The 26,517-nt window shown below is 37.9% G+C and overlaps 5 protein-coding genes and 1 pseudogene across 13 annotated transcripts in view; 3 read left to right on the forward strand and 3 right to left on the reverse strand.

Moving 5' to 3' along the window:
- The window catches only part of LOC104740970 (deoxycytidine kinase-like), a 5,863-nt gene extending 2,284 nt beyond the window's left edge, over positions 1-3,579 (forward strand). Inside the window, exons 3-8 of one of the 5 annotated variants that reach the window (XR_002035062.1) lie at positions 1-374; positions 1,055-1,310; positions 1,774-2,095; positions 2,429-2,553; positions 2,635-2,820; positions 2,909-3,579. Coding sequence is in view for 1 of the 5 variants with exons in the window: in XM_010461722.1 (XP_010460024.1) it covers positions 1-374; positions 508-511 (378 nt within the window). In the remaining 4 variants the exon portion in view is untranslated. Of the gene's footprint in view, positions 375-507; positions 634-1,054; positions 1,311-1,773; positions 2,096-2,428; positions 2,821-2,908 lie in introns of those variants that run through there. The other 4 variants (XR_760247.1, XR_760249.1, XR_760251.1 and 1 more) reach the window with 4 other exon arrangements.
- On the reverse strand, positions 4,282-6,901 carry LOC104740971 (probable alkaline/neutral invertase D). 2 transcript variants are annotated; one of them, XM_010461723.1, is made up of 5 exons: positions 6,798-6,901; positions 6,216-6,558; positions 5,661-6,092; positions 5,035-5,593; positions 4,282-4,754 (listed from the first exon to the last, which is right to left on the reverse strand). In XM_010461723.1, exons 2-5 carry the CDS (start codon positions 6,543-6,545, stop codon positions 4,459-4,461), a joined length of 1,617 nt encoding a protein of 538 aa, XP_010460025.1. In that variant the 5' UTR covers positions 6,546-6,558; positions 6,798-6,901; the 3' UTR covers positions 4,282-4,458. The 2 variants fall into 2 exon arrangements, with proteins under 2 accessions (XP_010460025.1, XP_010460026.1); XM_010461724.1 differs by having other exon boundaries at positions 6,737-6,813.
- LOC104740974 (putative CCA tRNA nucleotidyltransferase 2) lies at positions 13,666-18,605 on the forward strand. Of its 2 annotated transcripts, XM_019235655.1 has the most exons (16): positions 13,666-14,069; positions 14,208-14,338; positions 14,444-14,561; positions 14,740-14,792; positions 14,892-14,941; positions 15,015-15,113; positions 15,240-15,349; positions 15,450-15,577; positions 15,683-15,749; positions 15,861-15,944; positions 16,041-16,103; positions 16,368-16,511; positions 17,043-17,076; positions 17,252-17,413; positions 17,742-17,836; positions 18,307-18,605. In XM_019235655.1, exons 1-16 carry the CDS (start codon positions 13,728-13,730, stop codon positions 18,409-18,411), a joined length of 1,785 nt encoding a protein of 594 aa, XP_019091200.1. In that variant the 5' UTR covers positions 13,666-13,727; the 3' UTR covers positions 18,412-18,605. The 2 variants fall into 2 exon arrangements, with proteins under 2 accessions (XP_019091200.1, XP_010460027.1); XM_010461725.2 differs by lacking the exons at positions 17,043-17,076; positions 17,252-17,413 and adding an exon at positions 16,721-16,882 and having other exon boundaries at positions 16,368-16,545.
- On the reverse strand, positions 18,689-20,398 carry LOC104740973 (annotated as a pseudogene).
- On the forward strand, positions 22,546-23,350 carry LOC104740975 (gibberellin-regulated protein 9-like). 2 transcript variants are annotated; one of them, XM_010461726.1, is made up of 4 exons: positions 22,546-22,645; positions 22,736-22,792; positions 22,872-22,935; positions 23,028-23,350. In XM_010461726.1, exons 1-4 carry the CDS (start codon positions 22,586-22,588, stop codon positions 23,207-23,209), a joined length of 363 nt encoding a protein of 120 aa, XP_010460028.1. In that variant the 5' UTR covers positions 22,546-22,585; the 3' UTR covers positions 23,210-23,350. The 2 variants fall into 2 exon arrangements, with proteins under 2 accessions (XP_010460028.1, XP_010460030.1); XM_010461728.1 differs by having other exon boundaries at positions 22,878-22,935.
- LOC104740976 (uncharacterized protein ycf37) lies at positions 23,389-25,458 on the reverse strand. Of its 2 annotated transcripts, none has more exons than XM_010461729.2 (5): positions 25,229-25,458; positions 24,908-24,944; positions 24,348-24,646; positions 23,919-24,065; positions 23,389-23,836 (listed from the first exon to the last, which is right to left on the reverse strand). In XM_010461729.2, exons 1-5 carry the CDS (start codon positions 25,349-25,351, stop codon positions 23,552-23,554), a joined length of 891 nt encoding a protein of 296 aa, XP_010460031.1. In that variant the 5' UTR covers positions 25,352-25,458; the 3' UTR covers positions 23,389-23,551. The 2 variants fall into 2 exon arrangements, with proteins under 2 accessions (XP_010460031.1, XP_010460032.1); XM_010461730.2 differs by having other exon boundaries at positions 24,908-24,948; positions 25,229-25,315.

The following is a 26,517-nucleotide window of genomic DNA, read 5'->3' on the forward strand; positions in this document are numbered from 1 at the left end:
GCTGAGCCTGAGAGGTATGCTTATACTTTCCAGAACTATGTGTTTGTCACTCGCCTGATGCAGGAGAAAGAATCTTCCTCTGGTGTCAAACCTCTTAGGTTGATGGAGCGTTCTGTGTTTAGTGACCGAATGGTTTTCGTGCGAGCTGTTCATGAAGCCAAATGGATGAATGAGATGGAGATTAGCATTTACGATTCTTGGTTCGATCCTGTGGTTTCTTGTTTACCAGGACTTGTTCCTGATGGGTTTATCTACTTGAGGGCCAGTCCTGACACTTGTCACAAGCGGATGATGTTAAGGAAACGAGAGGAAGAAGGTGGGGTGTCGTTAAAGTATCTCCAGGACCTGGAGATTGGTTTTATGAATCTCAGTAGGTAATCTATCTATCACTAGCCAAAGTTTTGTTGTTTAGAAACATCTATCATCTATGAAGCTGCTTTTGTACTCTTGAGATGTAAAAAAGAAAAAAAGATCGTTTTACAGTTGTGCTGTTAAATGTGTTGCCAGGTGAGTGCTCTTACGGATAATCCCAAAATGTTGGCTTCTCATCTCTTTTGTTCATCTGTAGTGTTGTATCCTGCTAAGTTAACAAACTATTGGTTATTTAATGTTTAGCCTCTAAGTCCATTGGTTTTGCATTGTTCATCGTTATGGCAAGTAGGCTTGAATCTGTTAGTGTGCTTAATTCGTTTGTTGATCGTGTTTGATAGCAGCTTCAATGATGAAAGAGGTTCAGACCATATTAGGAAATTCTTTTGATATTTTTGGCCAAAACACATAAATTGAAGACTTTTGTGCTTATGAATCTTAATTGTATCACAGATGTTATGTTCCAGTCCTTTATTAAGTAAACCCTTAATTTTACTAAATCAGTAGTATAGAGTGATTATTGTAAGAATGTAAGGTCATGTTCGTTTCTTAATCATCTAAGTGAAGATGAAAAGTGATGTTTGTTTATGCCAAATTAACAGACTAGTTAGATGAATCAGTTGAATGATTTTTTAAAAACTCATCCAAAAAAAATTAAAAATCTAACCGAGTCTGATTGGTGCAGTGAGATGGAGCTGATTCAGCTAAAATTTGAAAATGTCAAAAATACCTGAAGAAAACCAAAGAATTACATCAACCCAGAAATTTCCTATTTACATATTTCTTCTTCTTCGGCTTGGACGAAGCTCTCTCTCAAGAGCTGAGCTCTTTTCTCTCTCTCAGCTTCAACGAAGCTTTGATCTCTCAGAATCTCTTCATCGTTTCATTGTCTCTCTCGTTCATCTCTCATCGCTTCATCGCTTCATCGCTTCATCGTTTTGGTAATTTCTCTCTAACAGCTCTGATCTCTCTAACAGCTCCGATCATCTCAGATTGATTTGGTTGGTGTTTGATCGAACTCTGTGTAAGATTTTGTTGTTTGCTATACTTAATTTTTGATTCTGCATCTGCTTCCTTTGATTTCAGCTGGGTTTGTCCAAATTTGTTTTGTTCTCTCTTTGAGTTGAGAATTATGATTTAGGTGATACTGCTTTAGAGTTTGAAATGAGTTCATGTTTGAATGATTAGAAGTGTTTTAGGTCTAGAGCTTGTAGTTGTTGATGCAAACCACATGTTTGATGAAATGCTTCAATAAACTTGGCTTGATCTTGTGAATGTTTTGAATTTGGCTTGATCTTGTGAATGTTTTTAGACATGGGTTTGTGTTTATTTACATCCCTCTGTGACAATTTTGTTCTTTGCTATACTTTATCTTTGATTCTGCATCGATTCCTTTGATTTCAGCTGGTGGGTTTGAATAATTAGAAGTATTTGTACTGCTATAACTAGTTTATGTAGTGAATACATCAGTGAGTTGAGTACCACAGCCGTCTAAAAATAGTTCTGGGGATAAATTTATATCAAAGATGCCTTTCAAAGATGCTGCATATATAGGTCACAATAGTATGGACGTTGGGTTTGATTTCGCTGTTGCACCTGCTTCCACCAGTCTTCACCTTGAAAATTGGGCGCAATGTGATAGTTGTGAGACATGGCGACTACTGCCCCTTGGCCTGAATACTGAGAAGCTGCCTGATAAGTGGCTGTGTAGCATGCAAACGTGGCTGTAAGTATCTAGTTATTCCATTTAACCTCGCTTTTTAATATATCTCCTATTCAAGGTTTGTATCCTGTGCTCTTTTCTTGATTCAAGCACTAATCCTTTTTAGTCGCTATCATGGTTAGTTTGAAATAAGTTTCATAGTTGTTTATAGTTGAAGTCTTTTTAATCGTGTTAGGTCTTGTTCCCTAGAACAGCTGGGTCAAGCAGTAAAGATGTAAAATTGTTTTGACAAGGCTTCTACTTACTTTCTGGATTTGGTCATTCAACCTTGTGCAGAACCTTCAGGTTCTCATATTATCACATCTTCTTACCATCCTTCCTAAACTTATCTTGTAGGCCTGGAATGAACCACTGTGGTGTCAGCGAGGAAGAGACAACAAAGGCTATTATACCCTGTCATGCTAGTGAGGCTCATGGTCCTGAAAATGGTGTCAAACTCCTCTCTGGTGCTAGTAATGCTGGTAAAAGCTACCAACCATTAACTTCTGGTTCATTGCCAAATCCAGTTGAAAAGAAGTCTAACATGAAAGACTTTTCTCAAGGACTTCCAAGCAATATCTTGGTTGATGCTGCAACACCTATGAAAAGTAGCCCACATGTTCTTAAAATAAAAAACTTGAAGCTGTCAGGAGAAACGCCTAATGCTACTCAGATATCCACTGACTTTGGTGTGTCGCATGATTTTGTTCAGGATAAGGTTGACCAGAAAGCAAAGTGGCGATGAGCAGGTTGGTTTTGCTAACAGCTAAGAGTACATGTTCAGTTCACTTGGGCTTCTTTTTTTTTTTTTTTCAAAATATCTTGTTCTTATTGTAGGTACTGATTGTCAGATAAAGACCAAGAAGAAAAAGGAGGGTGACAAACAAGAAAGTGATGGTTCCAAGCATATCACGACTGGTGTTGGAAACAAACTCGCCAGAGGTATGAAAGTAGAAGAAATACATTGGAATCAAGATCCGGAATGGACTCCAGCAGAGAGAAAAACAAAGCGTCCTGACAATGATTTTCACACTTTGGATATAGAGCGAGACACAAAGAAAAGATTACTCGCATCTAAAAGCAAACCTGATCACAAACGTCATCTACCAACTGCTAGTGATGAAAATAAGATTTCAGTCCAGGAATCTAAAGCATGCCAAAGAAATGAATTGTTTCAGGCTGGTGGCTCTCATGAATCTGAAACATGTTCTGAAAACTTGAGAGCATGATCTTTCTATTGATATAAAGATAGTCTTCTGGGTCCATTTGGTTTGATGGGAAATTGCTTCCAAAGTTGACTGTTCGCAGGGTTGTGTCATTCGGGTTATGTGTTGGGAATTTGGTCATAACTTTAAAAACCGTGAGTCAAAATCAAGATCTGTTTTTTTCTGTGGCTTTGTATGTCTGTTGTGAATCTTTCCATCAAGTTTCATAATTTTCTAGGTTGTTTTGGCACTCTGTTTGTCGTCTGCATCACGACAGACGAATTTAGTAGCTTTATGGCTTCATTGTCTCTGTTCAGGATTAAGAACAGTCCTACTATGGTTTTTGCAGTTTCATTTTTGATTTTGGTTCTGATTTTTGCAGTCTCTTAGTAACTCTGAATTTGTTCATTGGTTTTGAAGGAAACATTTGGGAGTTTGATAATTACACAGATTCTTTCCCATTCCAAGCCAAAAGTGATTCCTCTGTTTCAATCCTAAGTCTCTTGCTCGTGTTCTTGAGCAGTTCAGCTTCTTTCCTAACTTCATCTTGTTTCTCTTTCTATTGATGAGACTCCAACCTCGAAGCTTCTCTTTAGCTTCACAAGTCTTTATTGTAAAAACTTATAAAAAATTGTTATAAATTATTTACACTGGCATAACATGTTTTATATCTTATAAAAAAATGTTATAAATAATTTATGTTGGGATTTCTAGAGTTTTTGTCTGGTTTTGAATGAAAATTTATGTATATATATTTTAGATCAATATTTAAAATTAATATGGTTAAGATTTAAGAATAAAAAATTGTTAGATCAAAACATGAGTATTTTAGTCATTATACTAATCAAATCCATCTAGATGAGAATGTAAAATAACCAAACAAACACATTTCCATTCAGATGCATTATCCAAATGAACCATTTTTTTTTTTGAGTGATTTGACATTCAAATGAATAACATGGTAACTGGTGAAACGAATATGGGCTAAGTAGAAAAAAAATGAGGTAAACAAACCAAAGAAAGAAGAATATGAATTATGTGATTAACACAAAGGGTAAAGGTTATCACTTGTCAAATTAACATATCCCCACTAGTAGGGGCCACTAGAAGAAGAAAAAAGAACGATAATACAAATTACGTGAAACTAACAAAATTTTAGGCCGCAAAGAATGGACGAACAAATTAACAAGTCCAAGAATAAGATCTCTTAATGACAGGTTTGATCTGTTTATCTTCTTCCAATGAGATCATTCCAAGATGAGAAGGATCTTCCAACAACATCTTGGCTACCAAGTAACCAGCGATGGACCATGTCTGAAACTTCCTCGCCTGTTTTCCTATGAACCTTCCCGATTTGCCATCGTAGTACTCAGGCCAACCGTCCTTCAAAAGCCGTGCTTCTGTCAGGTCTATTGCCCGCTTCGCTATCTGCGGCCTTCCAGTCTTTATGCACGCAGCTGTTAATAGCCACAACAACACTGCCCCGGAGAAAAACAAGAACAATGTTTAGCCAGCCGTACATAAAGTAAATAGTACCAATCAATTTATATAAGTAGGGAATTTTGACTAATGAAAACACTTTCGGCAAAGAAGATTTAAGCATTATTTTTTTTCTACAATGATTTTGTTTCCAACTTTTATAAAGCATAAATGTAATTTGAAAAACAAACACATTCCTTTTTTTTATATTGTCACGATCAAAAATTGGTTTATTTAAACATAATGAAATTTCAAGAAAGAATAGAAAAGAGAATTCACCTGGCCAAGAACCTCCGTTATGGTAACTCCAACGAGTATTCTTAGGGTCACAACCAGTAACAATCCTCCACTCATGGCTCTCAATCGCGGGATGACAAATCTTAACCGGCATCTCACCAACCAGCTCCTCCCACCGTTCCTCAATCAAGTCCATGATCGCAGCCGACTGCTCAGGGGTAGCTAAAGAACCAAGAATCGCTACACAGTTGCCAAGAGCAAACCACCTGAAATCCATACGAGCTGGACTAACGTTTCCAATGAAGTAACCGCCACGTAGAGGCATGAAATCAAACACCCACTCAGGGATCGAGTCAGGGATGACGTTGAACTTGTTTACCGCCGTGTGCGAGTACTCCTCTGTTTTGTAACGGTAGATGTCATTAAGCTGCTGGAAATCAAGCCAGAAATAGCTTCTCATGTGGAAGCTAAGCGCGTGTAGCCTCTTCACTATCCTCTCCATGAACTCTTTCCCTTCCGTGTCGTGTTTTAGCATCGACATTGCTGATCGTAGAGCCATGAAGAATAGAGCTTGGATCTCTATCGGGTACCCGTAAACCCCCTACGCAAGTATCACTTCGTTAAACACTAACTCTGTATAATTAATACAAACCTAAACTTATTATTACCATTCTTCGATCGACCATGGAGCAGCCATCAGCGCAAAGCAATGTGGGGAAAGTATCGAAGCCTTCGGAGAGACAAAGAGAGAGAATGAGTCTCATTCCCTTTTGACATTCAGTTGTGTCAGCTAGTGAAGTGTCTCCAGTGGACTTTGTGTATGCTCTGAGGAGAACGATCCACCAAAAACCTGATTCAACCGGAGCAACTCTTCCGATAGCGCTCTCTCCAAAGTCAGCAATGACAGTGTCGGTTTTCTTGATCGGGTCGTGAAGGATCTTGAAGCTAGCCGGCATGGCGCCTTCCCCAAGCTTGAACCTGTCGATCTTTTTCTCTCTTCCTTGGATTTGAATTGTCTTGAGGAGGAAGTTCTTGACTATGTCTGGCTCTCCGTTCATGAGGAAAGCTAATGCGCTTGGAACAAAGTCTCTTACAAACACCTAACCAACATTTTCACAAAACAATGCAACCCAAGCGTTAACGTAATAACAGAATCATTTGAAAAACAGAGGAAGGTTTAATAATGAAACACAAAAACAATACAAAGGGAAAAAAAACTAAACCTGATCATAGTTCAAGACTTCCTCAGAAGCATGGTCATAAGCAGCAACAGTACCAACGGGTTGGCCACGCAAGTAAACCAACGATCGTCTCAATGCATCCCAAGCCTCAGCAACCATAGGATGAGGCTCAAACGAGTTTCTATCCGAAGACACCGGAGTTTCCAACCCGGACCTGCCTCCGGGAGAATTAACGGTTTCAAAGATTCCCATTTCGCTGAACGACCTCTCATCGAACGATCTTTTCCGTTCGATATTTAGCCTCGGCCGGTCGAGTAACCGTGATATGTCGTCTAGCTCTGAGATAGAGCTTGAAGAGTTTACTGCTTCCATTGGTATTATAGATCTGGATTAAAAGGATATAACTATAAATTAATTAAAACGTCTTTTTTTTGTTTTATGGAAATGATGATTAACGTAAAAGTTGGACTTATCTAAGATAAAAGTAATGTTCTTAAAACATTAGTAATCTTCATAAGTACTGTTCTTAAGGATGTAACAAAGAAAAAGAAAAAGAATCGTACATGTATTGTGGAAGCTTAGATCTGAGAAGGTTAAAGATAAAAACATAAAAATAAAACGGACCTTAATTACGACGGAGAGATAAGATAATCTCCGAGACGGTGTAGAAATGTGTAAAAGAGAGAGAGAGAGAAGAAGAGAAAAAAAAGGAAAACGTAAGGAAGAGAAGAAATATATATAGAGGGAAGTAAGATGAGAGACGACGACGACGACGAACGTGGAAAGTCTCTCGTTTGTTGTTTTCTTCTTTCTCTCTCTCGTTCATTTGACTGTGGTAATGGTGGAGACAAAGCTAGTGGCTTTGGTCGTAGCGAGAAGATGATTGGAGCGTGGTGTTCACGGGGAGGAAACGACATCGTTTTCTTTTCTTGAGTTCTGACATGTTTTTAAATTTGGCTTAAGATGAATCGATTGGGTCATTGGACTTTTCGCCGGTTCGATTGGCTTTTCTCGATTTTTGTTTCGTTTATTTTCAAATTTGTGATAGTTTTTGGCTTTTAACCTTTTCAGGTTTAAATAGTATTGTAGTAATGTTTTGATAGGTTTGACCAATTGGCCAATTGGCATAGTCTTTGTCGGAGTTCAGTGTCCATCACTTATCTCTTCGGATTTTAAAGTATCGGGCAAGTTGCATGCAGTAATTACTAGTAGTTTGTATCTTTACCTTTTTCTTTTTGGTATCAATCTTAAGTGTTTGTATTTTCACTTGTATAAAACCATGTATTAGCTAACCGTCTTTCTCTCTCCCAAGCGATTTGCCACCGATCGAAGACACCTTCTCTTATCAATCGTTTTGGCTGGCGTCGGTCTCTCCGACGTCGGCCACCGTCGTCCTCTCTGGTTTCTTTTATAACTTCTAGTTTCTATTGATATCATGACAAATCGATTGTTTCACATATATGCCTTTTGCCATATCATGATGGTGGTGATCAAAGTTATCCATCTAACGGCCCCATATCATATTTGGAACTTGTTTTTGTTTCAGTTCATGATTTGGTTGGCCTATCAATTCAATCTGTTTTCACCGATGGTTTTGACATCTCCATCCCACCAATGTTTTTCACCTTGTGTTATGTCGATTCATTCAAATCGTAAAGTATTTGTTTCCGGTGGTCTCATTCACTGGTGTCATCTCCGGTTTGTAACCGATGAATCTACTCCTAACTTATGGTTTGGAGAAGTCATTTGGGTATTCGATCCGGGGATCAAGGGGAAATTTTTTACGATTGAAGGAATTGGCTTATGTGATAACTTCCTCGGTCTAGGAAGGCGACTCGATGATGGTGATGTTCTCGCTGTCCTTCGATGTTTTATGGAAAAAGAATTCATGGCCACTAAGCGACAACGATGGATAGGGCACTACAAAAGACATGATCCAAAACCATTTCAAACAACATATCAGTGTATTCTTTTAATCAAAATAATGCAGAAAGCATTTGGGAGTTTCATTTATAAGATGTTAGCCTTTTACAAGTATTTGAAGAGGGGACTTAACAGATTATGTCTGTTGCCAGTAAGGCTTCTGTTTGGAAAGCATGGTCACTTCCACTTCTTCATCGAAATTGTGTTCAATTTCCTTTGTTTGGTTCAATGGTTGTATTTGATGTTTTTATGTATCATGTATCTTGTAACACATTTATAATCCAATATAATTGATTTGTCGTTAAAAAAAAAAACCCATGTATTATATGTATATAAGACCAGAATCTGTTTGGTAAAGAAGTATATGCGGAATACTAGGACAAGAGTCAAGGACGTTAAATCCTAATGGTAAAGAAAAAACATGGTTAGCTAAACCATCAGCAAGATAGTTCGCCTCCCGATAAATGTGTGTAATGCGGACTAGCCAGTCCCTTGAGAGAAAGTCATAGCACAAGTGTGCTAGGAAGGACAGCGGATGTGAATCAATATCTCTGTCCGAAGAAACTCCACCACCATCTCAGAATCAATCTCTAGCTCTAAGCACTGCACCCTCCGCTCCCAAGCCAAGTACAGCCCGTAATACACACCCCACAACTCTGCTAAAGGTGCAGACAAACCCCAATATTTAGAACAAAACCCGCACACCAGTTACCAGCACCGTCTCTAATGACCCCACCAGCAGCTGCGTTACCCGGATTCCCTCGAGATGCACCATCAATATTTAGTTTCAGCCACCCATCCGCCGGTAATTTCCAGCAGACAAGTCTATCAACCCGTGTAACCGTCCCTGTAGGCCCTCTCTGCCTTTCATGCGCCAATAGAACCTCCCTCGCAGCCTCCTTGACAAACTGGACCCTATCTCGACACTTCCTATTCTCGCCAAATACATTCGTGCATCTCCACTTCCACCCCCACCAAGCTGTCACAACAAAAAGAGTAGGCCACGCAATACCTCCCACTACCTTTCTACTCCCCAAGTTCGCAAATAACCATTCCAGAATTGACTGGGAAAAAAATGCAGCCCTCGATCTCGGAGACACCAACCTCGGCCATACCCCCTTCATCGCAGGACAGTCCCGTAAGATGTGTATAATAGACTCCTCCCCCCCCCCTTTACAAACGGAACAGATACTTGTGTCATTCAAACGTCTTCGAAATCTCTCCAAATTAGTCATAATAACCTGGTGTCCGGTCAGCCATAAGAACATCCTGACCCGTTCCGATGCCACCACAGACCAAATACGACCAAAGAAAACTTCCCCACGAGTACCAGGTACAGGATTACACGTTAACAAAGCATATGCAGACTTCACAGAGAACTTCCCATCAGCACTTCCACNAAATCTCTCCAAATTAGTCATAAGAATCTGGTGTCCGGTCAGCCATAAGAACATCCTGACCCGTTCCGATGCCACCACAGACCAAATATGACCAAAGAAAACTTCCCCACGAGTACCAGGTACAGGATTACACGTTAACAAAGCATATGCAGACTTTACAGAGAACTTCCCATCAGCACTTCCACTCCAGGATAAACGATCCGATACTCCCGTGATCAAATCCACTACAACAGCCGAAAGATGAAGCCTTATATAATTAGGAACAAACGGAAGGATGCGGGCAAGATCCCAACCACCATCATCTGCGGAGAATAAACTTTGATGGCGTTGAATTCGCGTTTTCCAAATTTAGGCAAGACATTAATATTTCATTAGTTGGTCTAGTTTTTCTCTTTTTTTTTCTCTTACTGTTTGTTGATCAAGATGATGATACTAAATTTGCATGAATACAAAAAAACTTTGGCTACTATATCAATCCACGTATCAGTTGTCTAGTGTATAATTAAAATGCGTTCCAAAGAAAACTGTGTATGTTATATATCAAATCAGGCGATAATTGCGTAAACGGATATAGTTGACAATACTTTTGCATTGCAAGTTGAGATATTTTATTAATGTGGATTTGGCAAAAAAGAAAAACATGTAATGGTCATATGTTTGTTTCACGAAATTCTCACTTCTAGTATGTTTATGGTGGCTTATGGTGGTCAAACCTTACAACTGATAGCTTATGGTGGCCAAACTTCATCTGTGAATCTTGACATGAGAATGATTTGCCAGAAAACTAACTTTCAATCTCCTTCTTTGGCTAAAGAAAATAATTTTATGCCATGTAATATAATTTTAATTTTTTTTTTGAGATTTTGGTTTTTTAGATTCTTTTCAATTTTTTTGGTTTTTTTTGAAAAAATATTTTTGTTAAACTGTAAAATCAAAAACAAATTATCAATCTATGAAGAAAAAATTAGACCTAACTAAGTTCAATATAAGACCATTTTACATTTTTTAACAGCCCAAACCCATTTTTAACAAGCCTCAATCTAACAGCCGTCGGCTAGGAGTTTTACTGGAAAAGAGAAAATAGACTTCTGAGCGGTGGAGGATCGAAGATGACTACACCAAACTATCAGTGGAGGATCGAAGATGACTACACCAAACTATCAGGTACTTTCATTTTTTTCTTCTCTCTTAAACTATGTTTTTTTTTTTCTCTTCATTTAAATGATGTTTTGGAAGTTTATGATTAAAACGTTCCAAATTTGAAAATTGGTGATTCTTTTGACATTTTTTCTAATATTTATTAATGTTGATTTGGCAAAAAAAGAAAATAGTGTTGTTATAAAACACAAGAAGAATGGTGTTGTTCTAAAACAAGAAAAAGAAAATGGTGTTGTTCTAAAACAAAACTATATCGATCACAAGTTTCTAAAACTTGTGTTAATATTTGATAACGTTTAGATTTCTAAAACTTGTGTTTTTTTTTATCTGCTTGAAAACCTCTTATCACAAGTTTCCCTTTCTCCCTTCTGATTTTGTTTGTTGTTTTTTCCCACCGCGTGTGCATTTTGTTTTCAATCAGACGTGGGACTGGTTGCCTTCACCAAGTGATTACTCTGTGCCAAACCAGAAGGCTGTAACATTGGTCTTTTGGGACATCAATAAGTGTCCGGTTCCCCCTTTCTGTGGTGCTCGTCTGGTTGGTCCGTGCATTAAACGGTTTTTGGTGAAGAAAGGCTACTTGGGTCCTCACATCATCATTGCCTTTGGCTTATTAGCAGAGGTCCCTATTGACTTCTTGAGGGGGGTCTACTCCAGTGGAATCCTTCTTACTAACGTCCCCTACGGTATCTTCTCTCATCCTTGTGCCCTCCTACACTAATGGTTATTTGCCTTGATGAATCGAGAGAGTCTTAAAAGTCTTTACTCTATGAAACAGGTTCCTCAGACACTGAGCGTCTCATTATGGAGTTTAGCGATAGGCATCCACCTCCAGCTAATATAATGGTCATATCCGTTACAGAAATCTTCCCGTCTATTATCAAGTACCTAGAGTTGTCTGATTACAACCTTCTTCAGCCGTTTCCATGTGATTCTCTTGAAATCTTTCGTCCCGCAGGTGTGTGTCTGTCCTTCTCACATACATTGTTGTTGAGATGATCAACAACTGTGTTTTTGTGTTCTATCACTGAGCTAGCTACACTTTTTTTTTTCCATAGATTCAGCGGGACTTGAGGAGGATGAGTGCCGTGAAACTGGTGAATCTGCCTACTGGTTTTGCTCAGTATGCTACCCTGGTCTTGCTTACAAAGGCTTTGATAATTTTATCACACATCTCTATAGTGGACATCATCAACAGAAGGTAATCAATAATCCTAACCAAACTGGGCGAGCTTATTGTGTAATTACCCCTTTCTCACTTCTTGTTTGTTTCACTAAATTCTGACAATGTCTTTTTTTCCCCATGTTGTACGTCTTTTTTCCACTGGATGTGCATTTTGGGTTTCAAGCAGTTGTTGGACGTGTTGCCTAGGAATGTTGGGCATCCACCAGGTGAGTGTCATGAGAGAAACCAGGAGGCTGTAACGGCTGTCTTTTTGGACATCAATAGGTGTCCGGTTCCCCTTGGATTTGATATTTCTCTGGTTGGTCCGAGTATTAAACGGTTTTTGGAGAATAAAGGCTACTCTGGTCCTCTAACCATCACTGCCGTTGGCGTACTAGCAGACGTTCCTCTCGATATCCTGAAAGGAGTCTATTCCGGTGGAATCTCTCTGGATAACAACACCTACGGATGCTCAGAAACTGAAACAGTTTCCTCAAGCATTGAGAACAGTGTGCTTGATTATACAGATGGGAATCCACCTTCAGCTAATATAATGGTCATATGCGATCAGGAAACCTTCACCTCTATTTCTGAGGACCAACAAGTGACGGGGGAATACAACCTTCTGCCATATTATTCTTTTCAAAGCTTTCTTCCGGAAGGTGTGTGTTTGTCCTATCTCACAGTGTTGTTGAAATAACCAGCAATCTGTTGTTGAACTGTCTAGCTTTTTTTTTTGTTTTTAGAAGTTTCAGGGGCTCTTGAGGGGGTTAAGTGCACTGAAACGGGTGATGAATCTGCCTGCTGTGTTTGCTCCGTATGCTGCCCTGGTCTTGTTGAGAAAGACTTTGAAAAATTCTCCACGCATCTCTCTAGTAGGGAACATAAATGGAAGGTAATCAATAATCCTACTAGCCATAGATATTGTCATCCACCCGTAGTTTCCCTTCCTCAGATTTTGACCCCTTGTTTTTCAAGCAGATGTCGAAGTGTAATAAGGCTCGGTCTTCTAGTCCGGAGTATGCTTCCTACCATGGTGGCGAATCATCTAAAGGCAAGCTTTAATATCTGATAACGTTGTGATTTCAAATCTCTAGAAATCTGGGATTTTCATAATGAAAACTAAAACATTGTAGGTAAAGTGCAAGAGACGGGGGACGGGAACAAGAAGAAGATGAAGTATAAGAACAAGAATCCAAAGGCAAGTTTTTTTAATATCTGATAACGTTGGGATTTATATATAATCTCTAGAAATCTGGGGTTTTCTTAACGAAAACTAAAAAAACATTGTAGGGAAAGTGCAAGAGACGCAGGACGTGAATAAGAACAAAAACAAGAGGAAGAAGAGTAAGAAGAAGAAGGCCCTTGTTGTTGTTCTTGGCCGGGAAGCTCCGGAAATTAAACACTACGCCAATTTTAAGTACCCATGGGAATAAAAGCTCAAGTGTCCTTAAAACTTTGAAACTCTATATTATATATGCTCTCACCTTCTAATTATGTTACTTCTATTGTTACCTTAACTAACCCTAATCGTTCCGATCTAATGCATGCGTGTAAGTAAATTTATTTAAAATTCCGTAGATTTCACGGAAAGTCTTCAATGGTTGAATAAAATAGTTTTATTATCTTAAGGATATATCCCACTTTTTTGCCTATACATATTTGCAGTTTTGCACTATATAAAAAAGACGTATACATTTTCATTTTTTATTTCAGTATCCAGAGACTGTATACATTATGTAAGATTGGGCCATTATTGGGCCTAACAATCGTTCTGTTTTAAACGGACTCGACCTGGCCTTTTAGACTCCGCCGGTTTCAGAACGCTGCCGTGAATCGCCGCCGCATCAGAAAGAAAAAAGAAAAAAAAGGAAATTACAAAAAAAATCCGACGATATTAAAAAAAACATGAGACTGTCTCTTCCCATCAACACTCTCATAAATCTCCCAAAACCTCTCTTTCTAATTTCCCCTTCTTCTCGTTACCTCAACCCTAATCGTTCCCTGACCTTAGCGTTTCGTGCTACATCGCTTTCTCCTGCTCCCGTGGTTTCGCGTTGTTACTGGTTCTCGACGGAGGCGATGATGACGAACGTTGGAGAGCAATCGATTCCTTCTTCAGTAGAATTGAAGGAGAATATTGAGCTCACTGAGAAAGAGCGGAAAATTTTCGACCGGCTTCTTAGTACTCTCCGTTATTGTAACCTCAATACGCAGCTCCGCGTCGCCGGTGGTTGGGTCCGTGATAAGGTACTCTTCGTCACCTGGTTTGATTCGATTAATTGGCTGCGTTTTATGTTTTCTCAGCGATTTGAAGTTTCTGGAATGTAAATTGTAATATGAGGATTTGCCATTACATACTAAACATGATTTTATCTTTGTTATCAGCTTATAGGGAAAGAGAGTGATGATATTGACATAGCTATTGATAATATGTCGGGAAGTGAGTTTCTTGATAAGTTCAAGGAGTATTTATCTTCTAGAGACGAAGAAGTGCAAGGCGACACTGTTATTGAAAGGTTTTCAAAATCTATCTTATAGGCTTGTGACTCCCTGCTGATTTCTGAAGTCTAATACGCTATAGTTTGTTGATGTTAAATGGGTTATTTTGTTGGTGTTTTCAGGAACCCTGACCAATCCAAACACTTGGAGACAGCGAAGATGCGTATTTATGACCAATGGATTGATTTTGTGAACTTGAGAAGTGAGGAATACACAGAGAATAGTCGTATTCCTACAATGGTACTGCTCCTTATTATTCATTGTTTATGTAGTTTGATTGCATTTATCTGCTGTGAATGCATAACACAACCTATCCTGAATATCAAAACCATAATAGTTGTTTTGTGTTACAATGGAAAGGAGTTAAGGGCTTGTGCTGCGTTATCTTACAAGTTTTTATTTCTCTGCTTTATTACAGAAATTTGGCACCGCAAAAGAGGATGCTTACCGTAGAGATTTAACTATAAATAGGTACACTTATCTTCCCCTTATACCAGAAGTAGTGTAACTATGTTCTCTGTCTGCTTGAATGTAAATTGGGACATTTCTATGATTTCTTAAATTTGACAGTTTATTCTACAACCTCAACTCTGGCTCAGTAGAAGACCTTACAGAAAGAGGTTAGTGCATCCTTGTGTTGCCATCATTCATTCCCTTTGATGTTCAAAATTTATAGTTTACAAGGGATTACAGGCATCGATGACCTCAAGTCTGGAAACATTGTTACACCCTTGCCTGCAAAAGCTACGTTTCTGGATGATCCTTTGCGAGTTCTCCGGGCTATTCGCTTTGGTAATTGTGTTAATTTTTTTCTTGTTTTTTTTCATTATATGTCATTACATTGCCTATCCCAGATCCTCCATTTTGAGCCTTGTAGTTGTCGTTTTGTCAGTCCTTCCTAATATACTGCCATAACAGGTGCAAGATTTGGTTTTACTCTGGATGAAGAATTAAAAGAAGCTGCTTCATGTGAGGAAGTAAGGGTAGCTCTTGGAGAAAAAATTAGCAGAGAGCGGATCGGGAATGAAGTATGTATTTTCAATTACTGCTTGCTGGATATATAGCTAATTTCTTTGGCGACCTCCATTTTTAGGGTTTATCGTTACACAACTTGATTCTTTGGTGCAGATTGATTTGATGATATCTGGGAATGGGCCAGTTTCAGCTGTTACCTATCTCTCTGAGCTGAAACTATTTAGGGTCGTGTTTGCCCTTCCCTCTTCAGCTGATCCGTCACCATCAGAGAATTGTGGCAGGTTCTATCTCATTTATACTCTTAACACTCGCTAACTTTGCTAAGCTGGTCCTGTGACACTGCTATTCATATTTTAAAAAACTCACTCACATGTCTGCTATTTTAGCCTCTCCCAAGCCTACTTGGAAGCTATGTGGAGACTGCTTCAAACACCTGGGCTAGGAAACTTCAGTGTGAGTCATTATTGTGGCACGTTTGCTTCTTGTTTAACTGCTTAAGATTGAGTTCCCTTATCTTTTTTTATTCAATTAGATTTTGATTGGTGTCTTATCATTTTGTTTTAGGGTGAACAAAGGCGGCTTGCTCTGTATGCTGCTATGTTTCTCCCCTTTAGGAAAACCGTTTACAAAGACAACAAGGGCAAATCGGTACGCACTCCCTTATTTATTTTGTCATCTTTTCTTAGGTTACATTAAATCTGAGTTTTGTTGTCTAACTGACCAAACCTTGAGCCTTTTTTTCAGATTCCTGTTGTCAACCACATCTTTAAATTCTCCATGAAGCGCAAGTCCAGTGACGCTGAAACCGTGAGTTCTGAATATTAATGTTCAATATCTTGGGCCTTAATTGCAGTAACTAACTAACTATAGGGCGTAACTTGTGTTGTTTTCTCTGGCAATAACGTAAAAACCAATTAACATTGTACAATCAGAGCTTTCATCTGTGACACTAGATTATGGGTGTGATGTTCAATAGCAGTTCATTTCGTTTGACCATACCTTTTTATGTTTGACTGCTAGACAACTTAATAGATTCAGTTTAATCATGATAATGAATTCCATATTCTCTAGGTTATGAATATACACCAAACCGCGGAGAGATTTCGACCGTTGGTTTGTCCCCTTGAAGCGAAGAACGACGTAGGACTGGAGAAGCTTGATTGGGCCACTGTTATTCTTGAGCATTGGAAGTCCATCTCCCACAATGATACAGAGGTTCCAGCAACTTCGAAAATAAGAGTACTCACAGGTTCTCTTCTAGAGCCTTAGTAGTATTGCTCTCATTGATAATTTTGTAAAGACTAGTATAATGAACATATTATATCTGACCATATTATATCTGCACTTGTGGTGTATAATGAACATATATACCTGACCATATGTACTGTATATAACTAAAATGTTCTGTTTTATAACTATTTCAGGGTTTTTACTTAGGGATATTAAAGACTTCTGGCGTGTTACTCTCTTAACTTCTTTGTTGTTGTCTGCTACGGTTGACGATCAAGAAATCGGGCACCTGGACTTCCAACTGGAAAAGATGCGAGAAACTTATCTAACAGTTGAGGCAACCATCCATGAACTGGGTAAGCTTTGGAATGTTTGATAAATGGTAGCATATAAGTTAGATATTCCTAAGAGGAGGTAGAAGAAGTTAGGTTCTGACCGGGTGGTTATCAAGGCTCCCCACGCTTTTGTGATTACCAGACTCACACTAGTAGAACTAAGAACATGAGAAGNACAGAGGTTCCAGCAACTTCGAAAATAAGAGTACTCACAGGTTCTCTTCTAGAGCCTTAGTAGTATTGCTCTCATTGATAATTTTGTAAAGACTAGTATAATGAACATATTATATCTGACCATATTATATCTGCACTTGTGGTGTATAATGAACATATATACCTGACCATATGTACTGTATATAACTAAAATGTTCTGTTTTATAACTATTTCAGGGTTTTTACTTAGGGATATTAAAGACTTCTGGCGTGTTACTCTCTTAACTTCTTTGTTGTTGTCTGCTACGGTTGACGATCAAGAAATCGGGCACCTGGACTTCCAACTGGAAAAGATGCGAGAAACTTATCTAACAGTTGAGGCAACCATCCATGAACTGGGTAAGCTTTGGAATGTTTGATAAATGGTAGCATATAAGTTAGATATTCCTAAGAGGAGGTAGAAGAAGTTAGGTTCTGACCGGGTGGTTATCAAGGCTCCCCACGCTTTTGTGATTACCAGACTCACACTAGTAGAACTAAGAACATGAGAAGTTGATTTTATAATTCCTGTTTTTGGGTAATCTTTCTGACTTTGAAAAGCGATGCACAACTAGGGTTGAAGAGAAAATCATCTTTAGGAAGCTTCATTATTATATTATTAGAACTGCATCTGTCAATGTGCCAACCATTCCATATACGTAACAGTTTTTCTTTCTTAACATAACAGGTCTTGATAACATCTGGGATGTAAAGCCTCTGGTGAATGGCAGTGAGATCATGCAAATTGCAGAGCTGAAGGGAGGATCTCTCATCCGTGAATGGGTAAGGCTCCCTCTCTTTTCATTGATTCCCTTATCCTCAAAGTTCAAACTCTCAGAATTCAGAACTTTTTCCCGTCCTAGATCTCTGTCATGGAACCTTAAAAGATAAACGCTTTTCCATATATGTTTGATTAAATGTTGGAGTTGTGCTCAGTAGAAATTGAACTTGCAGATCTAGTCTCTTGCATGCCTCTGTTTCTGTGTCTTAGATCACTATAATATCTGAGGTTAGTCTTTAGCTGTGACTAATTCTGCAAAACCATGGAAATTACCTTCCTGAAATATCCATTATATCCTGCTTAATGTGGCTTTGTGAAACTGTAGTCGTAATGCTAGGCAAACTCAGGCCGTAAGGCTTAAACTAGCATTAAACTAGATCCGAAAGATATGATATCAAAGTAACCTCTAATTGGTGCATTGATCGTGTCTTGCTTATCTCGTTTACCTAATGTCAATTGCTCTATTTTACAGCAACAGAAACTGCTCACATGGCAGCTGGCTAACCCCAACGGCACCTCAGAGGAATGCAAGGATTGGATGAGAGAAATCAAAGCAAAACGACAGAGGACAGAGTAACTTTAGTCCCCCCTAACATCGTAGATTAGTCAAAACTCAGATGTCTCAAGATTTTGGCAAATTCCTAATCAATCATGGGCTCATTTATATCCATAGGACCATAGCAGTTCAGCTGTGTGTTTCTGACTGAACAAGACAGATTCGAGCCAAAACAAAAAAATAAAATAAAAAATGAAAGAATAAATTAAAACAAACATGAATAGAGATGTATACATATCAAATCATCTGATGGTGTTGTTGACATAAAAAAGCAGAAGAATCCTACATGAACCAAAGCAGACTGGACCGCACCTTGAGAGACAGATTCTTCTATGGTGTCTGTTGAAAGCTCGGTCTAACAGTCTGGAAGCGAGTGTGTAGCGGCAAAAGGAGAGAATGTATGATTTGTCAAACTAGCTAATCCAGGAGATGCATTGCTTGGGTATGGACGGTAAGGTGACCTGTCGATAGCGTTGAGAGGTGACATGGTCGGATAACCAAGTGAATGGAAAGACTTCATACACATGTATGATCTCTGTGATGATGACTGCAATGATGAGGCTTGTCGCCTGAAATTCTCAGAGGTACGGCTGACATTTATTGGGGAAGACTGGCTGTGGTGAGAGGACAACCTGACATATTGTTGAATGTTGGACGAGCTCACATGCGCTGGAGAGAAAGAAACTGAGGATACCAAAGGAGGAGGTTCTATACAAACTACAGATGATGTTGCAATTGAAGAGCTGAGAAACGGTGTTCTCTCTGTAGCTGGTGGCTCATATACGCTCCTTTTCGCATCCCGTTTACACACTGGACAAAACGTTCTCCATGATATAAGCCACGAATCTACGCAAGCGGCATGAAACTCTGAAAGGACAACAAAAGAATCATAGAATCAGAAGTTTTGTTGTTAAACTGAGATAGGGTTAAATCTCATATATACTCAACTGTGTCCGCAAGATAAGACCCTGAGCTTGTCCCCAACATTGTAGTCTTCAAGGCAGATAGCGCAAGAGGAACCAGTAGTGGTGTCTTCTTTCGCACAAGTACTGAATGTAACACTTGCCATTGCTTTCACCTTTCTACTGCTCATCCCATTAAACTGAGATATAGAGTTGCTATGTGTTGTGCAATATCTATAGACGAAGACACAAGCAACCATAACACCAAACATAGCCAGCGACAAGATCAATGCTATCGTAGCGTACAACGACCACACCGAGTCCTCTGAATCAGGGACCAACCTGACTTCCGTTTCCGCCAAACCAGCGTACTTCTTGAGAGTTTCTCCGGCTTCTTTCATCACAAAAACCGCTTGAATATATACCGTCCGAGTATCCCGCCACTAAGAAAAGAAAAGAATCCCAAAATCAAGATTTATAGCATCAATTCAAGATTACAGAGACTTGTATAGCATAGCGATGGAGAGGCATTAGTTTACTTGGTAGTAAGAAGTTGCGGTCCACATTGTCATATACAATGGCAGCCTTAAACCCGCTTCTCTGCGCGTTTCTGACTTTGTACTCAAAAGTGCAGCCTCCTCTTATGATCAACACAAAAGCAGAAGTACCATTAGGACTCTTCTCCGGTTTATTCCTCAAGTTTCGGCAAGCGTTGAGAGGCTCAGCCACGTAAACCACTCCGGTTTCCTCCGTATTCACTAATGGAGCTGAACCATGAAACTTTCATCAGAATCATCAGCAGTTGAACTAGTATAAATATTACCCTACTCAATGAAAATTGAAAAACATATACAAACAAATCCAAAATCGCTCTGTTTTCAATAATCAAACCCTTGTGTCTGAAGCAAAGTAATGGTGAAACGGACAAGAACTCGTAACTGCAAGAAAATATAAACGAAGGATCCAGAGAGGAACTCACAGAAGCTAGCTTCCATGTCGACAAAAGAGCGAGTGATGTTGGGATCCATCAAAATGACTTGGCCGGCTTCTACACATGAAACAATGAAAAGGTGTAATGTTAGGAGTAGCAGAGCAACAAGATTCATCGTCTCTATGTTCACAAATTCAAACAATAAATAACAACTTCGATTTTGAGGGGTTGATAGGATTAAATATATACTTTGGTGATTAAATACAATCATAATCTTATGTTCGTCAATCAATATTCAAAATTTCAGTGAAATCATAGGTTATCCAATGATTTTTAGATAAAAACTCAAATTTGGCAATGCATTAATGATTTTGATACACATGTTGATTGTGAGAAAAAGATTTTTATAGTAAAGATATGTGAAAAAGACAAGTTTGATGAAGTATATATTATGTGTTGACAATCAAAAAAGGTATACTTCTTTTCTACATGTGATTAATTTTATAAAAAAATTAAGGTATTTTATAGTAAAATCTATACAGATTTGTGGATGGTCTAAAATATATAATTTAAACCACCTTCATTTACATCAAAAATATAAATAAAGACTATAATATTTTATATATATCAGTAACATCCATTATTTTCAACTTGGATTCTCAGATTTTATATTCACGATTATAAGAATCCGAGTTTAGAATAATGGTTGATACTGATATATAAAAAATGGGGTAGAAAAAAACACATTAAAATTTTCAAAACTTATTAGAATTGAAAAAATTATGGTTAAAGATTACTGCAATAAGTATATATTGGGGAAAACATTTTACTAGCTATTATCATCCATTGCATTTTAAATCTTTGTTTTAGAGGTCATAGTTCTTGATACCAAAATGTGCTAATATCCACAAAATTTGCTTGAAGTGTCAAATGCAGATTTATATGATCTAGGTTTAAGAGAAACAAGCGAGAGAGATAAACAAAACTACCTCGTAATTTATCTGCATTGTCAATAAATGTGTCAATTTGGACTCCCAAACACATCCATTTCCGTATCAAGGCCGCACCCGGCCGCGGCAAGTCCGCGTGTAATTTGTTGTTTAAATTTTTTTTTAATAAATTTGTGAGACTTTTGTCTCCCTCGTTCTAAAAAAAAAAATAATAAAATTTATCAAATCTAGATGGGCTTCAAGAATGACACTTATTGGATCTGACCCATTTTGAGGAAAATAATACATATTTGTCATTGGTTACAACAACTTTATAAGCCCTTTTTAATCAACAACCATCATTAATTTGTTGTCTCCTCTCGTGTCGTTTTCCTTTCTCCCTCACAATTAATGTCTCCATAGCAATTTGCAGTAGTTTGACTTGTCTTTAGTTTTATTTTCTGCATGAAACTTTAGCTTTTCTCCTTGTGTTTTTCTAGTAGATATGAAAACTATTTTTTTCCCCCGTAGAGACAGACAAGACAAGCCTAACCTAGCAAATTGTTAGGATGAAAACAAAAACGAGATTTACGTTTTCGTTTCTGTTTTCATACTATAAAATCTAAAATCTTTATCTTTAAAACACCAACACAAACCCAAAGAAATCATCTAAGTAGTTTATTCGATACTGTTATCCGTTTGACGTTTCATGTGCGTTACGCCACACACATGTTGAGTGACGTTTGCATAAGTATAAAACAGAAAAATAAAAATAACTTTGCGATTTGTATGTAAATGCCACACACGTACGGCGTCTGCGTTTCCTTCAGCTATCTCTCTATGTCTGATGAACTAAGAGACAGCTGTAAACACTCTATGACAAACAAATCATTAAGACATTAACTTTCTTCATACAGATTACAGATTGAAGCACCTTTGTCTCCTCCACACCCACACGTGTGTCATCAAATCAGTGAAGTCACACAAATTAATTACGTATTGATCAAAATACATTATAATTAATTACATCCATCTCATATCTGTAAATGTAAAACTTATCTCATTTTTACGTAACAAATTGATTTATAATTCACTGAACTAGGTTTGAATTTTCTTCCCCTTCCATGCATACTAATTAGTCCTCCAAAAAAAGGGCACCAATCAAAAACTGTTTGCATCAAACTCCCAACACTTTACAGCAAAACACAATCTATAATCTGTGATTTATCCAAACAAAAACCTGTGAATTATGTTTTGTCCAGCGATGAAAGTCCATGCATGTGATCTCTATCCAACATGGAACAAAAAACAAAAACAAAAACAAAAAGAGAGGAAACAAATATCTGAAATGTATCTATATAAAGAATCATTCACAGCTCCTCCTATATTCAAACACTACTTCAAAAATTCTTATAAAACACCCACCAAGAAAGATGAAGAAGATGAACGTGATGGCTTTTGTGATGATCATCTCTTATCTTCTGCTTTCTCAGGTAAATTGTTACAAACCATTTTCAAGATTAGCTTTTCTCTGTTTCGAACGAACCAAACAAAACAATGAAAAATCTCTTTGGTCTTCACAGGCACTTGCAGAGTTATCTTCATCCAGCAACGCTGCTGAAACATCCTCTGCTTCTCAGGTAATAAACCATATCAAACAGACTTTTCAGAGAGTTTAAACTTAGTAAATTTTGGCCTCTTTTTGTTGCTAATTAATAGTTTCAGACGAACGACGAGAACCAGACGGCAGCGTTTAAGAGAACACACCATCGTCCACGCTTCAGTTAGTCTGCTCTTTTAACACTTCCATCCTCTGTTTTCAGTTTTCTTAAAATGATCCACAAGTTTTGATCATTTGATGATCCAATTTTATAGATTGTGGGTATGCATGCGCAAGGAGATGCAGTGAGACATCGAGGAAGAATGTGTGCTACAGAGCTTGTGGAAGTTGCTGTGCCAAGTGTCAGTGTGTGCCCCCGGGAACTTCCGGCAACACAGCAGCATGTCCTTGCTACGCCAATCTACGTACTCATGGCAATAAACTCAAGTGTCCTTAAGACTTCAAAACTCTATATTATATGCTCTCATCTTCTAATTATGTTACTTCTATTGTTATTGCATGTGTGAAGTGAGCTTTATTTCCGTTATGTTTACATTGTATCGATTCTGAATAATAAAATGAGTGATTTTATTGGTTAGCAAGTTTTAGATGCCATATTAAATATACTCGATCAAATAATTTAGGCATTCTATTTCCATTAACACAAAACGAAACAACAAAGTTTCATTATCATATTAACATAAAATCTCCCTTACAATTACATATTACCAAACCAAAAAAAGACAAGAGGGAGAGAGACCAACAGCTCTTTGTTTGAGTTTGCTTCTTGCTTTAGCCGTCACCGTTTCTTAGACTTAACAGCCACAACGCCTTTATAGAGCTTCACACGATCTTTTAACCCATCTCGCCGAGGCCGAGCCACCTTGTTGTTGGGATCAAACAACAAAACCTCTTCAAACGCTTTCAACGCCAAAGGCAACTCTTTTTTCTTCTCATAAGCATCCCCAAGGTTGTTCCAAGCCGTTACATAACCTGGCTGCAGCTTCACTGCCATTTCAAACTGAGCGATTCCTTTGTCGAGTTTATCCTCTCGGACATAACTCACTCCAAGAGCGTTATAGACCTGTCTCGAGAATTGTATGTATAGTGTCAATTGACTTTCTTACTTGCTTGATATGATATGTGTGTTTTAAGAACTACATTACCTGGGAAAGATCTTGATCATCACCATCCCATTTCTGGATGGCTTGCTGCAAAAACTTGTTGGCTGCAGGGTAAAATTTCCTTCTCAGCATCACTGAACCGAGCTCGAAGAGCTCTGTTGCACTTGCATCACCACTCCTAACTTGCTCCTTCAGATTGTTAGAAACATAGCATCCAGATTTGATCAAATTAACAAAAATAGTTGAGCAAGCATGGCTACTTGAATCATTGTAATGTTCATTCTATCCAGATTTATCAGGTTTCCATATCGTGGATAGCATTAAAAAGGCTAGAGACAGACAGTAATATTATTTCTTCAATTGTATCCCTCTCTGGAATCTTTCATCTCAGTTACTTATTCTACTGTTTACTACCACAAAGGTTACTACTTGGATCATTTTGTCTGGTAAATAGTTGTGAATGCAAAATACCTGCAATTCTTTAGCAGAGAGGTCAAGTTCTCTACGCACAAGTACTTGACGAATCACATAGAAAGTACCAACTCCAAGCAACCCCAGTAGTAACAGCAAATAAGAAAGCTGAATACTAAGTTCAAATAACTCCCCAACTTCATAAATGGGTTCAGGCTTTATAATTTCTGCTGCTGCTGCCAACTGCGGGTGAGCAGAAATCATCAACATGCTCTGCCCCAGCAGAAAGCTGGATCCTTTGATTGGTAGCTTCTTCAAGGAAGCTTTGTTCAAAGCTGGTAAGCCTCTAGCAGAAATTTCTGCAGAAGAGATCCACATATGGTGAGAATACAAATACATCTGAATGACTGAATCCATCAAATCTGGTTGAATCACAACTAGAATATAATAGTATACATATCAAAAACCAAAATTTGGAAAATAGTTTCAGATGCCAATGGATTTAAGAGATAAAAAGTCCTCAACTTTTGCAAAAAATACCACTATGTATTGCTACAGAGTAAATGTAGAGAAAAGTATGGAACTTTAAGCAGGGATAGAAGAAGAGAGAAGTGAAGTACCATGAAAAGATCGAATGGCCAAAGTCCTTCCATGTATCTGCCTTCATCCACAAGTTCAAAAACATGGAGGAAGATTAGCAAGTTCTCATCATCTCACCACAACAGAGAGAACTATGTGAAGCTACTAACTAAAGGGTAAAATTTTTGAATCCATTCTTGTTCAATTAAACACATAGTACTGTTTCACATACCAATGGAGTTTTAAAGAGTCTTAAAAAACAATTACAAATCAAGATTCCTCAAATGGGGAAAATACAGCAGGAGAAGCCCTAGAATCTATGGCTGATGACGATGGGGAAGAGAGCAACGTGGAGTGTTTACCTGAAGAGAAATCTTCTTGGGTGACACAGAAGAAGGGAGAATCTGAGAATGGTGAAGATAGAGACGGTGGATTGGAGGAGACGAAGAAGATAGTGTATGGAGAAGCATGTTCGATTCGAACATAAGGGTCACTGAACCTTTTTTTTGTCTTTCGATGAGATGATTAATCTCAAAAGCCTGGGAATCAAAATCGTGCTGTGAGAGGAAAGACTAAAGAGTGTTGTGTTTGCTCAAGAAGATGATAGAAGAAGATAAGGCCCACGTTTGCTCTTCCAATTTCCGGTTTAGTCCATACCGGTTTAATTCTACATTATTTCATCATTTGGTTATCTTATTGATAAGGCAGTACTACTTATAAATCAAGATACAATTCATGAGATATTTTCTAAAGAATTGTAACATTTTGTGCTGCTTAATTTGTTACACTCATCAAAAAGACATTTTGCCACTTTAGTTCATCCTAGACACAAACTTAAGCTTTATAAGTCTTGAAGCTTTTGTATTCGCTTATGACGATAAAACTAAGCTACTCTCACTTTGGTCTATTTTTTGTTTGTCCAATCTCTTACATTTTATGGTTTGTTTTTAAAAGTATATGTCTAAAGGAAAAAATCATGTGTTTATAAAATTTTCATACTACTCAGGACTTATGAGGAACCTTAACAAATAATTTCGAAGCTCCTCCAAACTTCATTAGACACGTTTTTTGATATTACATCTAAAAACTTATAAGAGTGTACCTCTTAGAAAAATTCCCAAACTTATCCTACTTTGGAGAAGAAGGCGTATCAGACTTTTGAGTTTTGACCAATAAGCTTACCAAACTATGTACATGTACATTTTGATCAAGTTATCTCATAATCCTAGCGAGTTTAACCATTGGGAATAATGGGAAAATCAGATTAACAAATGTGAAAACGAATACATTATCTATAGACAAATATATGAGCTAAAAACAAAATGGAGAATGCTCTTATTTCATCGTTTTTATATAGATCTAGCTAACATATGTACAATAAAACGTAAAGGTATTATTTGTAAGTCTTTCTTAAGAACAAACAATTTTGTGAAATAAGTAATCAAATCAATTACGTATGAAATTGTTTTTTAGATCGTTGTTTTTCTTTGTTAAAAAAAATGTTTGAGATGTTACATTTTCTTTTTGCAGATTATATGAGGTAATACTGAAACATTGAAGTGTAATATTGAAGCCTTGAAGGTAACCCAAAAAAAAAAACGTAAAATATACTCCAAACTTAAACTTCAGTTACAAAAAAAAAAAAAAAAAA

Source organism: Camelina sativa, chromosome 14 (assembly GCF_000633955.1).
Source record: "Camelina sativa cultivar DH55 chromosome 14, Cs, whole genome shotgun sequence".
Classification (NCBI taxonomy): domain Eukaryota; kingdom Viridiplantae; phylum Streptophyta; class Magnoliopsida; order Brassicales; family Brassicaceae; genus Camelina; species Camelina sativa.